Source organism: Athene noctua, chromosome 14 (assembly GCF_965140245.1).
Source record: "Athene noctua chromosome 14, bAthNoc1.hap1.1, whole genome shotgun sequence".
Taxonomy (NCBI): domain Eukaryota; kingdom Metazoa; phylum Chordata; class Aves; order Strigiformes; family Strigidae; genus Athene; species Athene noctua.
This window is the reverse complement of record NC_134050.1, coordinates 11,971,105-11,986,813: the sequence shown is the minus strand read 5'-3', so window position 1 is coordinate 11,986,813 and position 15,709 is coordinate 11,971,105. Positions and strand designations below refer to the sequence as shown.

At 51.1% G+C, this 15,709-nt stretch overlaps 1 protein-coding gene across 3 annotated transcripts; it reads left to right on the top strand.

Annotated features, from left to right (window-relative positions):
- Positions 1 to 15,433, top strand: LOC141965942 (SITS-binding protein-like). 3 transcript variants are annotated; one of them, XM_074918152.1, is made up of 11 exons: positions 1 to 421; positions 975 to 1,478; positions 4,082 to 4,253; positions 5,058 to 5,265; positions 5,389 to 5,539; positions 5,788 to 5,985; positions 6,465 to 6,733; positions 8,426 to 8,562; positions 10,071 to 10,192; positions 10,923 to 11,102; positions 14,507 to 15,433. In XM_074918152.1, the coding sequence occupies exons 2-11, from the start codon at positions 1,020 to 1,022 to the stop codon at positions 14,678 to 14,680; spliced, it is 2,070 nt and encodes a 689-aa protein (XP_074774253.1). In that variant the 5' UTR covers positions 1 to 421; positions 975 to 1,019; the 3' UTR covers positions 14,681 to 15,433. The 3 variants fall into 3 exon arrangements, with proteins under 3 accessions (XP_074774253.1, XP_074774254.1, XP_074774255.1); XM_074918153.1 differs by having other exon boundaries at positions 595 to 1,478; XM_074918154.1 differs by lacking the exon at positions 10,923 to 11,102 and having other exon boundaries at positions 1 to 1,478.
- The last annotated feature ends 276 nt before the right edge of the window (positions 15,434 to 15,709 follow it).

Genomic DNA, 15,709 nt, shown 5'->3' with positions numbered 1-15,709 from the left:
ACTACCCTGAGGAAAGGGGAGAAAAACCTGCTGCCCGAGCCAACAGTGGAAAAATAACTGGGGCTTGAGTGCTCAGTCACCAACAGCCACTTTTAGGGGCTGCTAAAGTATATTTTCACCTGCTTTTACGTCCAAGAAATGCGGCCGCGCCTTTGCTGGGGCGCGGCGGCGGGGGGATGCGACGGGTGGGTGCGCTGAGCTGGGCAGAGGCAGCACCTGGCCCCGGTGGGTGCTCGGCCCCCAAAGGCAGCGCAGCAGCCAGGAGGGAGGCAGCAGCGGCCGCAGCAGCTGGGAACAGGGGTGACAAGCAGGTCCCACGCCGTGAGCCCATTGCTGCGGGTGGCCCCTTGCCCGGTTGGAGCTCTGGGTGCCCTTTCCCTCACGCAAGGGCTCAGCCTGCACTGCTGGACCGTGCCGACAGGTAATTTTATTCCCTGTTCTGTGCATTAATCAAATACTTTTACAGGCAAGAAGGAAGGAAGGGGGATGGAAAATCGGTGTTGCATTTCCCCTTCGCTCTTTCTTTAACCACCCCTGCAATATTTTTTTCTGCACCCCGCCGGCTATTTACTTTATTCTGCTTTGCAAACCGAGACGTGAAGCCGTGCTGCTCTGCGAAGCAAAAACCTAAAGGGCTGCTGAGGATCGAGTGCTGCCCTGTCTCCCCTCCCGTGGCTCTGAGCCACGCGTGTCCGTCTCTGCGCGCCGAGCGGATGCTGCTGGCTGTGCCAAGGGGCTGAGCTGACACCAGACACGCGGTTTGTGGTCGAGCTGCCGTCGCATCCAGCACCGAGCCTGGCAGTGGGATTCGCCGTGAAGCTGCAAGCAGAGGGAGGCTGCAAAAGAGACTCCTCTTACCTCCAGATTACTGCAAAGAGAAAAGACTTGTGGCTTAATTTTTTTTTAATATTTTTTTTGTTAATATTTATTTGGAGCAACCCAAGAAGAGGGTTTTCTTTTTTGTGCTGCTGCAGGAGAGGAGAGAAAGAGGAGCTGGAGCATCCCACTGCCATCGCACCATGCCACTTGCCCGCCCCACCCGGCAAATCCCTGAGGCCGCTTGGACCTCGGGCTTCAGGGAGATGACGGAGCCCTGGAAAGGCGCCGTCGGCTGCCTCGGCGTGGCCATCTTCTTCGCCATGACCATTGGCATCATCTCCTGGCAGGCGCTGGAGCAGTCCCCGGAGGAGTGGGTGCTGCAGGGCCGTGCTGGTGGGGTGCTGTGGGAGCGCCGGCGGGGCGCCCTGCTGCTGCGGGCGCTCCCGTCAGGGCGGACGGTGGCAGTGATCACGGTGGGCGGCGTGCCGGCTGCCGAACCCCCGCCGCCGCGGGATCGCTGCTGGCATGACCGTGGGCAGTTCTGCTACGCATGGGAGGAGGATGCCGAGCTCCGGCTCTCCATCGAGCCCCCGCCGGCCCCTGCCACCGAGTGCTATGGCGTCCACTGGACCCCGCTGCGCCCCGACGTGATGCTGAAGGTAACGGTGACCCCCGTGCCCATCTCTGAACCGTGGCATTTGGGGTCAAACAAGCCAAAGCGGGGAGGATCTGGCCTGAACACACAATTTTCCAGCACAGTTGTGGGGTCGCACCATGGCTGGGGCACACGTCTTCCAAAGCCTCCAGTAGCTGGAGGGTCCCAGGTGGGAAAAGGCCCTTTGGAAGCCTCGTGCCCTGATGCTGAGCCCCCCAACCACCGAGGGGCTGCGGCTGCCTCCTCCCAGTGCCACATTGGTAACCCCAGGGTGGGAGAACCGTGTTTATATAGAGACTGAATAAATAACTGTGTAAGATCACAATGTTGGCGAGAAATGCAAGGAGCTCAAAGGTCTCTTCCAGCCACAGACACAATGTGGCAGCTCTCTCGGGATGGGATTAATCTATGTCTGCTGCTGCAAAAATTTATGGGGTTTTTTTTTTTTGTACCCTTCCCAGTCTTCTCCCTCAGTTAAATAAAAGCAGACTCTGAAAACGAGCCTTAGGGAGGGGAAGGGAAAAACCCGTCAGATCGTGGTGACCTGTTGTGGGGAACCACTGGGACAGGCACGGAGTGGGATGGGATCCAGCGGGTTGGGGAATTTTCCCCTTTAGCTGTAAATCACCTGTTGACATTGTTCTGGGCTGGTAGAAGGTGTTGTCTGAGCACAACCACTATGCATGGGGCTGGTTTTCCTGCTGACATCAATCTGGGGTGTTTGAGAGGTTGAGCAAGACAGAATAAGTTTTTCTCACTTTAAAAAAAAAAAAAACAAACACCAAAAAATAAGCAAAACCAAAACAAACCCAAAAAACCAAAACCAAACTATTAGAAAATATGATCCAGTGAAATTTAAGAGTTAAGAATAGGCTTTTTTTTCTCCCATCCTTCCCAGCTGTTGTAACTAGTTCAGCTGACACCTGGTACAGCTATTCCGAGCCTCCAGGGTTTCCACTTTAATAATTTACATCTCCTCTCCCCACCCCTTAGTGAGACTTAACCTCTCTCTGCCCCTGCGGCAGAAACAAGCTCCGGGCTCCAGGAGCACTGCCTGAGCCCTGGGGTCAGAGTCAGGGTGAATGAAACTCGGTTGGGTTGAGCTGGGAGGTCACTGGGTCCCTCTGTGCCCATTCCAGCCGCCCTGCGCAGCCCCAAATCCCCGGGATTTCGAGGAAGCCCGTCCTCACATGTGAAGTCACGCGGGATGCTAAATCCTGCTGATCCCCTGCTTTGGCAGAAAGAGGAAAGTTTTAGAGGCTTTGAAGCAGAAATTGATCGTTTCTGAAAGGAGGAGGGCCAAGGATGGGGGTGTCCGCTGGGATCAGCGGCTTTTGGAGATGGCTCATTGATTGTTCCGCTGCTCCGTCAGCCCTATGAGAAGTTCTCCAAACACCCCCTGATTTGCTCTCGCTGAGGGAAGCGCTTTTTATCATCATCTCTCGGGTAAGAGGGAGGCTTTGCTTTGGGGGAGAGCGGAAAACCCACAAGTTACCCCGGGGACACTGTGGTGCCATCAGATGATTGCTCAGGACGGGGTTAAAATCTCCCTGTGTGCATACAGCTGGGGAGAGATGCGAATTCAGGCTGTAAACTCACCCCAGAAGCACTGCAGAAAGTAGCTAGGAGGGTTTCTTTCTTTTCTTTTTTTTAAAAACCAAACAAACAGATTTTTTTCTAAGCTGGGTTTGTTGAAGTGCTGTCGCTGCATTTTAAAGCTGCTGCCTTGAATTTTCCACCTCCATCACCACTGCTATCCTGCAGCAACAGGCACCTGCAAAGCCTCTTCGCTTAAACAGATTTCAGCGTCTTTTCACCAGCAACTCAAAACCCCGTTAATCTTTGATAATTGTGGCTGGGACCAGATATGTAACCAGGTGGGGTCTCTGAGGTGCAGGGTGTCATGTGCAGGTGATGCCAAGTCACTAGGCTGCTTCACAGCAATTTTATTTTATTTAAGTTCACCTATCTAAAACTGGCAGCCTCTGGGGAAGATGTCTTGTGGGGTTTTTTATTTTAAAGAAAACCATAATTTTTAAGCTATTGAGTTTTTCTTCCTGCAGTGGGATGTTTATATTCGTCCACCGCGTTGCGTGTTGAAAGCAGACATGTGAGGGGAAAACTTGTTGGTTTTGGCTTTAATTGGCCTTTAATTAGCAAACTAAGGCGGTTTTTTGTTCTTTGAGGTAAACAAAGCATGATTCTTGTTGCAATTTTTTTTTTGGCTTCCTACTCTTACACCATTTGGTGACTTTCATAAACTGCAGGCTGAAGAATCAAGCAGTTAGGCAGAATTTCAGCATGTTTTCGTACCTGGAAGCCCAACTCTTGTTCTTGAAGAGTAAGAACTTAAGGCCAAGTATCTTCTCCTGGGTTAGATGTGGAAAGCAGAGTGAACACCCACTGCTTTTTGAATAAAACACCTAAATATCATGGGGTTGTTTTTTTTTTCTTCCTGGGAAAAGACCTGTACCATGACTGCTCTGACAGCTCTGCCCATGACCAAAGTAACACGCAGGGGTTTTGCCTCTCTGAGTGCAGCTACTCGCATGTTCATCCTCACCCCGAGGCACTTCCCCCGACCTGAGGAGGCTCTCTTGGCTGCAGGATTGCTTCTCCATGGCCAACGTCTCATGGTATGGAGGGGCGAGCATCCGTGCCCAGCACTGGCCGCTCAACAACGCCGAGAGCCCGGCGCAGCCCTTCGTTAGCGGCAACTTCGGCAAAAACCCCACCGGCTACGGGCCTGTTCTGGAGAGATACTTTTTAGGCTCAACAGGTAAATTCGTCCTTCCCTGTCTAGGTCCTGTTGCTTTAACCCCTGTGTTTCTCCATCCTTCTCCTCATCTATAAAGCAACTAGTTTAAGAGCAGGATAGATGTCTCCAAGAATAAAATATCCTTCAAATAGAATGACAAGTGGCGGCAGGACACAAGGGATGGACCCCACGCTGCCTCACCCCCGTGGAAAAGGCCATGATATCAAACCCCAGCCCACCTAAGCTGCATTCACAAGTCACTGCCTGAGAGGATGGGGTTAGCCCAAGTCACCCTGGGGAAATCCCATGCTCTTGGTGTGTCTTTTTTATTTTTTAAGCAGAGATCTGTGTCCACTGCCGTATCCTCCAGCTCCACTCGAGTGGCTTCACCCTAAGCTCCTGGGTCCCCGACGCTGCTATGGGATGTTGGCTGCATGAGTTTAGTTGCTGTTGTCATTTTGGGGTGGATATTTCGATTATTCTGCAGAACACCATACTTCAGATATTCCCCCAAATTAATCAATGGGTCTGCAACTGCCCTGAATTGATAAAGCTGAAGCCACTGCCTAAGCTGAATGCAGAACTAAAAGGCAAGAAATGGAGCAAATCCAGCCCCTGAAAGGCATTTTGGAGGTTAAAAGGGAAGAGCAGAAGCAGAGAGCAGGGATTTGTTTGCAGGGCCACATCTGTGGCTGGGATCAATCTGGGAGCTCCTGGTAGAGTTACGCTCTACCCCATGCATCTCCATCCCTGTGGCCACCAGTGTGGGGACCGAGAGGAGCTGGGCGCTTGCTGAGACACCATTCTCCTCTTCCCTCCCCAAAGGAGTGACAGTGATGGTGGCGCCTGATGTGCCCCTCGTCCTCTCCCTGGAGAGCGATAGGCATTTCTGCCTGCAAACACCAGCAGAGAGTGATGCCGTGTCCCTGCGCTACCTCCTCTGTGTCAGCCCGGACATCACAGCTGCCCACCGGCACGTGGGCAGCCAGCTCGCGGGGCAGGCACGGGCACTGCCAGACACAGCCCTCCTGGGGTAAGGTGCTCCTTCCCTCCCAACTACCAGCATGTTTTCCAAGCCTTTGTCCCTGTTACTGCCCCAAGCACCTCATGCCAGCACAAGGCATGACCCCCCGCCCTGTGTCTTCCCACCACGCAGGTCTCCGATCTGGCGGTATTATGGCCCAGCAGGTTCAGCTGCCAAAATAAAACGAGGTCTGAGGTCACTGGCCAAGAAACTGAAGCGGCATCATCTTCAGGAGGGGGTCCTGGCCCTGGGGGAGCGCAGCACGGCCATCCTCGCTGCTGCGGTAGGTCCCATCCTCCCAGCCCTCAGGCTCAAAAGGCAAATGGAGAGCGGCTACGGGCCCTGCTCTCAGCACCATTAAACCTCCGCGTGTAAAATGCCAACACACCCGTTTTGTGGGGTGGGGGATCCCACGGAAGGGATGCTTGATTTGGGGGTCTCACCCTGCACAGGCAGTGACACCGAGCAGCTGGTGCTCCATGGCTTTGCCGCTCCTACAAAACACCTTTTTCCACCTTTGCCTCCCCACAGGACCATGTGCCCTTGGAGCGGAGGAAGAGGCACGAAGCGTCCCGTGCCTGGGACCCTTCCCTGATCGAGCCACTGCGGCTCTCCATCACGCTGTCCCCGTACACCAGCATCGCCTCCCCGCTCTTCCTGCGCTGGCTGCGGGACGGCCAGGCGGCGAGCTACTGCCTCAGCCTGCAGCCCCGCTTCGGGGACTGCTCGGTACGAGACCCTCCGCCAACCCCCCAGCCTGCTGCTCAGCCTAAAATCGAAATTAAAGCTGAACATGTACCCGCAGAGGGGGACGACCTGATCCTCCTGTGCTGGGGGCAAACCCCATGGGTATGAAGCAATGCCTGGGGGAGCAGCTTTTCTCCTGTTTCGTAAGGAAGCAGCATTTAATTTTATTTCAAATTTCCATTTCCAAAAGATACTTTTAAAAGCTGCCAGCATTTAGAAAATCCCCCCAAGCCCCTTTTTTTGCAGTCATTTCAATGATACGCCAATTTGCCATCAACTGAGGGATTTTGGGGGGAAATAAGAGAGGGCTTCCACCTTCATGTGGTTGCACCGTGATGGTGTAAATTGCGGTAGGGTGGGATGAGGGGAGAGCAGGCAACCTCCCAGGCTTGGCAGGATATTTTCTGGGGTTGGCAGGATATTTTTTGGGTTCAGCAGAACTTCTCCCCATTCTGCCACAGGTCCCGCTGCTGACCACGTGGAAGGGGCGTCTTTGCGCCCGCCTGAATGTCACCAGCGAGCCAGCGCTGAGCTGGTACCTGGCGCGGGCCCAGCGCCTGCAGCAGGCACTGGGAGCCACATACACGGTCTTCGAGGGCGCCGAGGGCAACATCTTCCTGGAGCGAGCCGTCCCACCTCCTGCTGAGCTGATGGGAGACCGATATACCACAGCGCTGGCGGCGGCACTGGCAGCGCTAGGAAACGCCACCATCATCAGTGCCGGTGCTGGGTGGGTACCAGGGAGGAGAAAATGCTTTGCTGGAGCCGGTGGCTGCGTGAGCTGCTCGGGAGGGGGTTGACGTGATGCTGTAAATATGCCCCTGGGGTGCTGAGACACCACTCAGCACTCAGGGGAGCAGTGTGGAGGTGGTCTAGGGCAATACACAGGGAGGGGTTACTCTTCCTCTCTCTTTTGGAGCATTTTAATTATTTTTTTAAAATGTCTCTGAGCGTAAAAATGCTTAAATGCATTAATGGCAGGTTCAATAAAAATGCATTTTGTCATTTACGGCCACTCAAGCTTCAGGTCACTGCCTCCTCTGCAGCAGGGAGAGGGTGAACCCTGGAGTATTGGCCAAATCCCTGTGTTGGTAATTGTGGTGTCAAATGGCTGCAGTTTTCTGCCTTTTCATCTTTGCATAGCCTGCAACAGGGTCGGTCTATTAATTAGCAGCTGTAACATGCCTTGAGACCATTTGGTTAAAGGCAAAACTATTACTTTTCTTTTTTCCCATTATTTTTATGCTTGACACATGCAAAGGACTATGCAGGCTGTTTTCAAAATGACTTATTTCATGTTGTGGATGAGGCATTGATGGTAAATTGCATGATAAATTAGTTCATTTTCAAAGAAAAAGCAGTTTCACATGCTGAGGTGGTGATGGGTTCTTACTCAGCCGTCTGTGAAACCCGAGTGGTGGAAATAGCCCCTGTTCTAACCACTTCTTAGTCCATCCAAGATCGTATCTTTCCTGGTGGGCAGTTTCCATACCAGAAGGGTTTCATAACTCATCGCATCAGCTTTACCATCTCCTAAGATGAAAAAGTGTCCCTGGGAGACCTTTGGGGAGTCAGCAAGTGAGTGGGAGGTTGAGAAGAAAACCAAACTCTAGGAGGAAGCAGATTCAGACCAAAAATCTCCCTTTGGTTAGATGAACTTGACACCATTTTTCAAGCCAAAGCTCATCATGAAGGTCCAGATCTGACCCTTTTTGGACACCAGAAACTGTCTCCCACACTGGGATGCTTGATGACATGACCCCTTGAACCACCAACTAAACACAAGACATAGAAATGCTCCTGAAAAATGATTTTTTAAAAAAAAACAACAAACCAAACCATGGGGAAAATAATGTTTTCCTCTGGCAGGTAGATAAAACTGCTGTCAGGAATGACAGCCGCTCGGTGTGAAACAGGAGCACAAACAAAAGCCAGGAGGATAAATCCTCCCTGCAGGACGTGTCCCCCGGGCCACCCGCATCGCAAGGAGGTTGGTGCTTTGGGTTTGGGGGACCACATGGCCAGGACTGAGGTGGGGGCTGGGCTGCTCCTGCCAGCCTTGTGGGTTTTGGTGACCATGTTCCCACCATGGTTGGTGTTGCCATATGAGAAGCAGCCAGATGATGGCTACAGCCCAGAGTGTGGCTGTGCTGCTGTCAAGGTGAGCCACCCAACTGTGGTCCTCATGAGAGCAAGTGAGGAGAAGGAAAGCCTTGAATAGGGGATTTGGGGAGGGGGAGGAGGATTGGGGTTGCCAAAGTCAGCAAGGCAGGTGCAGTGGGTGGGAGTGGTAAGGGGGAGTGCTGATTTCCCTCCAACAGAGATGTCAAGTCGTTGGAGAAACCCATATCTGACTGCAGTGACAGAACATTTTGGGTCCTGCAAGCCATCTACAGATTGGGTTTGTGCTTGTTTCCCCCAGATCCAGTCACCTCCCATTCTTTGTCCAGATGAGCCCGCTGCACTCGGACTGGAGCCACACAGGGCTGAAGGGGCTTATTCCCTCCGTGCTGCACTACAGCCTCTTGGGCTACAACTTCTTCATCCCTGATGCAGTAGGTAATAATTTCTTTTCTGCCTTTCTCCCTATTTCTGGCTTTTCTACAGAGGGTTTTGCAGCAGTTTCTCAGGCAAGAGGAGCTCGGGAGGTACGTTTGCACCACCTGGCTTAGGTGGGCTGTAGGAAGGCTCGAAGCGCTTTGTTCCCGGTACCCAAATTTCTGCTGCACTGACTTGATTGGGTTGAATGTTACTAGGGAATCAGCTGAGGAATTGAAAACAAAAAAACATGTTGTAAATTTTAATAGGCAGCCCCAGAAGCAGGCAGGTCTCTGGGGATGCGCTTCGCAGAGCTCCTCGGCCGCAGGGAGAGGGCAGCCTGCCACCTCCCACGGCTTTGCTGGAGCTAAAACCCACCTGGCAAAGGCAAGGAGGGAGCCCACAGACGGGAAACTGCACACCCAGGCTCCTGGCTGGGAAAGAGATGTTCCTAAAACACCAGCAGCCCGGTTCCAAGTTCGCATTTCTGCTCCAAAGCACAACGGCTTGAGAAATCCTGAAATAAAAATGTTATAAAAGTTGAGAAACAATCCTTTGATCGGGGTTAAGCAGCTCATTTTTCCTCTCTTCTTGGAGGTGACCAGTTATTTGGGTTTAAAACATGCCTCAAACAGGCAGAGGCTGCAGGTGAAGTGTCAGACTGCAAAGACAGCCCTGAAAAAGGGGGTTGTTGGGCAATTTTTCAATTTGGCTTCTATTTTTAGCCCTTTTCTTTAGAAAACAAGGTAGAAGCAATCACACCATACCAGTTCCCTTCCCAAAGAGACGCTGAACCCATTGGTCATGGCTCTTGGTGCTGGGGCTGTGGCCCATTGGGTTGTGTCGCCACAGTTCGGGGCCACTCCAAATGGGAAAAGCCTCTGGAGCAAATGGGGCCTTGACTGGTTTGGGTGAACACTCGGCATTGATGTTCTTGTGCCATTTCTGGGGGAAGCTGCGCCAGGTTTTGAGCAATGGCTCCTAAGGATGCTCCAGCCCCAAGGACTTTGTTTCCCTTTCCCTGTCCCATCCCAATCTCTCCTGTCCTTCCCAAGCCCCTCTCTGGTGTTTCAGAGGGGAACTGGAATCTCTTTCCACTCCATGTTTCTGATTAATTAGTTAGCAATAATCTGCTTCTCCACCACTTTTCACTATGAATTTGAAGGGATGAAAATTACAGGAGTATTTTCCCGTGATGCTTCATCTTTGCATATCAAAGCAGCAGGAAAGTCCAGCATTTTCCTAATGCTTTGCTTTGCAGGAGACAAATCCCTTTTTACACCATTCTGCTAAAATTTAGAAACTCCTGAGACATCATCCCCAGCACATCTGGTCCTAAAATGGCCAGGGGTGGATGTCTGATCCACATTTGCTGATGGCACTCGAGGAATAAAAACACAGGTGGGGAGGATTCAGCTTCTCTGGCAATGGGGTGAGGTGTCCTGCCTGCACAAAGAGCGAGTCATCTGGGACTCATCCCACTATGAGACGCCCCTGAGCAGTTTCACTCAGCTACTTGTCCCCGGCAGGAGGAAGCCTGGCCGGTGACACCCCAGGGGACCCGGAGCTGTACGTGCGGTGGCTGCAGATCGTGACCTTCCTCCCTGTGATGGCCTTCAGCACTCCGCCCTGGCTCTGCTGCGACACCTGGGTATGCGTCCCTGTGCCCTGCAGAGGACACTGTCCCTCATATGACAAACACCCTCAAAAGCTGTTAAGGTCCCCACTGAGGGAAGCTAAGGCTAAAAATCACTGTCCTCTTCTTGCTACCCCCAAAATCCTGCGCTCTGCCCCAGCACCCAGATCGCTGTACACGCTCAGCAGTATTTATACTTCGTGGCTCTGTGCAACCATGGGGCTGGTATCTGCAACATCTGTAGAAATGATGGTAATCATCATGTGTGTCTCCTTCCCTTTTGCTGCTGGAGTTGTTTAATTAGAGTTTGATCAAATAGTTAATGTGTACAGTAGAGCAAAACCTGCAGATTCACATTCAAGATCTTTTTAAACAGTTGGAGTCATTTTTCCCAGGGATGTTCCCTTTAGGGCAGTAAAGGGGGAGAGCGAGTCTTAAAACTGGGGGCACAGGGGAAACGTCATTAAATGTCTTTGCCAGCAGCAAAAGAGTTTGTTGCTTTGGTTAGACACAAACACCCCAGCGAATCTCACCTGCCAGCTGATGTCCCTGGCTTTTGCACCTAAATGGCAATAAATCTGCTGTATCAGACCTGTTTGCACCTTGTTAGCTGCCATTACTTGATCAGCACATTGTAATTTGGTAATCTTCCCAAGGGAATTTTTTTTTTTTTTCTTCTTCTTGCTTTGCCTTTTATTGGATGAAGGACTTGTCATGGGTTTCTTTTTCTTCGCTGACCCTGTAGGTCCTGAACCTCACTCGGCAATGCATACAGAGGCACCGGGATTTCGTTGTGCCACTCATTCTAAAATACAGCGAGGAATGGCTCAGGTCTGGGTACCCCATCTTCCGGCCGGCGTGGTGGCTCAGCCCCACGGATCCAACCGCTTTCACCATAGAGGATGAATTTCTCATTGGAGATGAGGTAGGAAACGGGGGACTGAATGGGCCCCCCAAGGGTAACTAGGGGCAATAAGGTGCCCCCTGCGCTTGCCCATCCACCCCTCTGCATCCTGCCTGACTACAGCGCTCCTACAGAGGTGGTGTGAAACCAATGGGCTGAGGGGACCCTGCTGGCTCTGCCACGTTTGCCATTTATTCAAAACGAAGAGTCAATGAGACTTGTTTGTTTGCTTAGTATCAGGGTATTTTTCAGTCCTTTCTGCTAGAAGACACCTCCTGATCCTCCTGATGATCAGCACTGCTCCTTTCCCCCCTCTTTTGAGGCTGTTAATCCCATTACGTGGAGCTCCAGCCCACAATAACCAAGGAGCAGAGCAATGTGCAGCTCCCTGGTCCTCTTGGGGGGGGCTCCTCACACCACGTTTTGGGGTCTTTTGATCCAAATCGAATGCAACCCAGAACAGATGGAGACCATCAGAGCACAGACCCTGGGGCCCAAATTCAGGCTCACACATCCCAGCTGAGCTCATCCATCCACACACCGCCTGTGGGACTTACTCACTGGTATTTCCACCACCACCACCTCCGGCACCTGCACTGAGGATTTATTCAGCACAGGCAAGCGCTGCAAATGGAGCCCATCGGATTTATAAGGCCACAGTAAATTAGGTGCATGCTATCAAGCTCTCTGTGGCACATTTAAAGATGGATTGATGCTTTTATCCATTTTTCTAGTGGCGATTTATACATGGTTGGCATCTGCTTCCCCAGAGTTTTCCCCTGCTTGTTCAGATTTCAGTGGTTTCATGCTGCAAACACTCCTTGCAGGTCTGGTGTTTTCACACTTGGGAGTGGCTTGTAGTGGGGAGTTCTTCCCTGCAGATGTGTCCCTCTCATCCTACTGCAGCTCACAAAGTCATTTAGCACATAGATGGCACGATGTTTGAAGTGATGGGTGATTGCTTTACATCAAAAAGGTCTTGGAAAGGCAATTCAGGCCTTCTGAAGAAGATTTTTCTTAAAGAAAGCTGTGCCTCATCCTCCCATTTCTGTAAGGAGACATTTTATTTCATACAGTGGCATCACTTCATCTTTGTCCCTCCTGCTCTGCCTGGGTACAGGGTCCCAGCAGCTCAAGATTTTGGCAGTTTTTAGAGAGGGTTTGTTTTTTTTTTTCCATTAAAAACATAATCCTCAGGTCATAGTACTACACCCATTTTGCAGCAACTTGTCAGGCTGTCTTTACAGGGGGATGCTGCTAATCATGGGGACATCATCTCCCTGAAAAAAAACCTCTCAAACCCAAAAACAAAGCTCAGTAGGAGTTTGTTTCTTGGTTTAATAGAAAAGCAGCTTGTGCTGCAGAGTTCTCTTTTTCAGACACTGTTTGCAGCCTCCAACAGACATTGCAATACCTGATTTCCAAGCTTGACTTTCTGGCCACAGCTCCTGTGGATTCAGTTCAGAGTTGTGTTTTAAGGGAAATTTTCACTGCAGGAGATTACTTTCGAAGAAGCAGCCGAAAGGCATTTTAGCAAAGAGCTCAGAGAATCTGGTGGGAAGGTTTTAAAATACAAATCCTTGGCACAGATGACTTTGAGACCACTGCTGTGCAAGCACAGGGGCTGGAGGGAGCCAAAGCATTTCTGCTGTTCCTGCAGGCTGTAGAGCACACGCTGGGGCAGGAGCAGTGGCATTAGTTATACCTGTGAGCAACCTAAAGCCTAATTCCTGCCCCCAAAAGCTCTCAAACTGAAAAATCCCTGATGCAGTTGAATCAGCCAGGGCAGAAACGTGGCCTGTGTTAGTGAGGTGAGATGCCCAGTAAAATACCACAAAGTCAGGGAGAAAACAAAAGGTTGGGAGCAGCTTTAGCCTTCTCTTCCAGGAGGTGCAAAGCTTTGGCTTGGCTGAAAGCTCCTAAACTATGGTAAAATGTGATGTCTGCTCCATAGACTTGTCAGGGCCAAGCATTTCTGATAAAGCATGATGTGAATCTGGCAAAAACGTCGCCTGATTTTTTTAATTACTTGTTGCTTTTTTTTCCAAAAGAGCATGAGCTTGTGGCAGGAGAGCCCAGACAGGGGATGTTTTGACTTCCAAGCTGGTTTTTGGAAGCTGGAAGAATAGAAATGCACTTCAAAACTGGCTTTGGTGCAATTTGGACTGTCGTTAATTATAAACTACCGGAAAATACACAGGGTAGTTCTGTCCTGGTGTGGTCTGAGGCAGGACTAAGTGTTAGGATGCTGGGATAAAGCTTTGGGGCATCATCCCTCAGTGCGAGCGGCGGCTGTGGGGTGCTGTTGAACAGGGCTTTGTGCTATGGCTGAAGCCCTCCTGCTTCTGAGTTGCACCCCAGGCTTTTCTGGGGGTAACTCTGGGCTGGAAGGGATAGCCCTGCTTTGAAATCTGATTTTCAAGCTGGGATTTGTCCATTCATTGCTTCCAGATCTCGTTCACCAGGATCTCTTGGCAGCGCATGTTCAACCTGAATCAGGCTGGATGAGGTATCTGTCAAATTAGCAAGAGTGCTCAATAAACTTTTCTGTCAGATTTTTGCTGACTGCAAAGGGAAACAATCTCTTGCCCCTTTTGAGCAGACGGGACAGCGATGCCTTTGGGTTTCTGCAAGTGCTTTTGGGATGCTGTGGTGTGGGACTGTAGTGGTCAGGGTGGTTTTGATCCTTGACTAAAGGTCTCCAAACTGGATTTAACACTGCACAGCCATATTCCAGCACTGCTTGTGAGCCAGTTTCCACTACTGGGGAAATGGAGCTGACTGCTGTTGAATCCTTCCTACAGAGCATGTTGAAATGTAACAGCAAAGAGACAAGTTGCACTGATTTGGCAAAAAAATACTGTTGTGTGCTGGTTTGTGGCTGTGATGCAGCATCGCTGCTTGTCAGTGCCATCTGCCTGGCGAAAGCGGATGCTGCAAGAGGCCAGGAAGCCAGGTCTTGCTGCCAAATATATTTATAAAGGCCAGGAGGGTCCCAAAATGCCCCCCAAAGTGTGCCAAGACTGCAATATCTCCCTGGGATGATGCTGCCATGCGGCTCAAGGAGCATCACGAAGGGGTGCAGGGATGGATCCCCAGCAGTTGACCAGGACCTCCAAAAACAGGATTTAAGGACTGATTCATAAATTTCATACCCAGTTTTCACTATTCAGGAAAAACAGATTTCTGATTTTTTTTTTCTGTTCAGGTCTTCCAAATTATGAGCTGGATTGACTCTAGGGGCTACTGCAGGCAGGGATGATCCCAGTCCCAGGCAACCAATGGCCACTGCATCATCTCTTCTCATCGTCTCTGTGGTTGTTTGCTTCTCTCTTCAGCCTCGTGGTTTGCTGGGCACAGGTAGCACCATGTCCTGGCTAACCCTCTGTGTGCTAAATTTCTTTTTTTTCTTCTTTTCTCCGCAGGTCCTGGTTGCCCCAATAACAGAAAAAGGGCAGACATGGCGAGATATCTACCTACCTGGAGAAGGGCACCTATGGATGGACACCAACACAGCCCGCGTCTTTGATGGAGGCACCGTGCTCAGGAATTACTCCGCCAGCCTTGCAGAGGTCCCGGTTTTTGTGAAGACTTCCTAAACCCCCAGACTGCTGTGGCTTTGGGACAGTTGACCTCTTTCAGAGCAACACTGGCCAAATGTGGTCGCTCTTTCTTGAGACTATTTCAGCCTCTTTGCACTTTTCCAAGAACCCTTTTTTTAATTATTATTTCCACAGAAAATGTTTGAATCATTTATTATTTGCTCTTATTCCAAGGTGGCGGAAATGCAGCTTTGGCACAAACACCCCTCCAGGGCTGTCCTAGTGAAGTGTGTGTGTGTGTGTGTAGGGGGGTGGGTGTGTGTGTAGGTGGGCACATCCAGCATTTCCAGGTTCCTGGCACCACGTTTAAAGGTGCTTCCCCAGCCAGAGAGTGGATTCTCCAGAACAGGAGATAAAGGAACATCAGCTTAATAGAACATCAGCTTATACCAGAGGTTTGCAGTTATACAGGGAAAACACACCATGACAGCTTTATTCATGCGTATGGGAATCTGACGTGCGTGGTGGTACCTGCTTCTTGTGTCTGACATAGGGAAGTCCTGGGACGCAAAAGCCTGACTTTGAGGATAATCAGAAAATGAGGTGAATGAGGCTGGGGACACCAGGGCCCCAGGGCCCTGTCCTGCCCCAGGGAGGTACCCAAGTCCCCCTCAGGGCAGCCCTGCAGCGGCCTGATGTTGCTCTGGTGCTGTCATTCACTGCCACCATCTCCAGAGCCGCCAAGCTCAGGGACCTGCCCGGGGGGTCCCTGCCACTGCCAGCCCCAAGCAGCCCCATTCCCTTCCCTCCAAATAAATACGAGTTTTGCACCTCACTTAGCGAGAGGTTCCTTTAGTTCATTTTGTGCCTGTTGTCTCTTGTCCTGTCACTGGATACCCCTAAGAAAGGACGGAAGCCCCTCTGACCCCATAGGCCTTTTATGAAAAGGACCCTGCTCAGGGCTCAAGGGAGCCGATTTCTCAAAGGCCAGAGGATTGAATAGTACAAAGGCTCCTATGTCTTCAGCCACCAGGACACAACCCCTGCCAGAATATTGGAATAAAGGTTGGGGGGAAGAATTCCTTC

Excerpts from the sequence above, each read along its gene's own strand:
- LOC141965942 (XM_074918152.1), top strand. The coding sequence starts at position 1,020 with ATGCCACTTGCCCGCCCCACCCGGCAAATCCCTGAGGCCGCTTGGACC. Across the intron at positions 4,254-5,057 it reads ATACTTTTTAGGCTCAACAG|GAGTGACAGTGATGGTGGCG; the intron begins GTAAATTCGTCC and ends CCCTCCCCAAAG. Across the intron at positions 11,103-14,506 it reads AATTTCTCATTGGAGATGAG|GTCCTGGTTGCCCCAATAAC; the intron begins GTAGGAAACGGG and ends TTTTCTCCGCAG.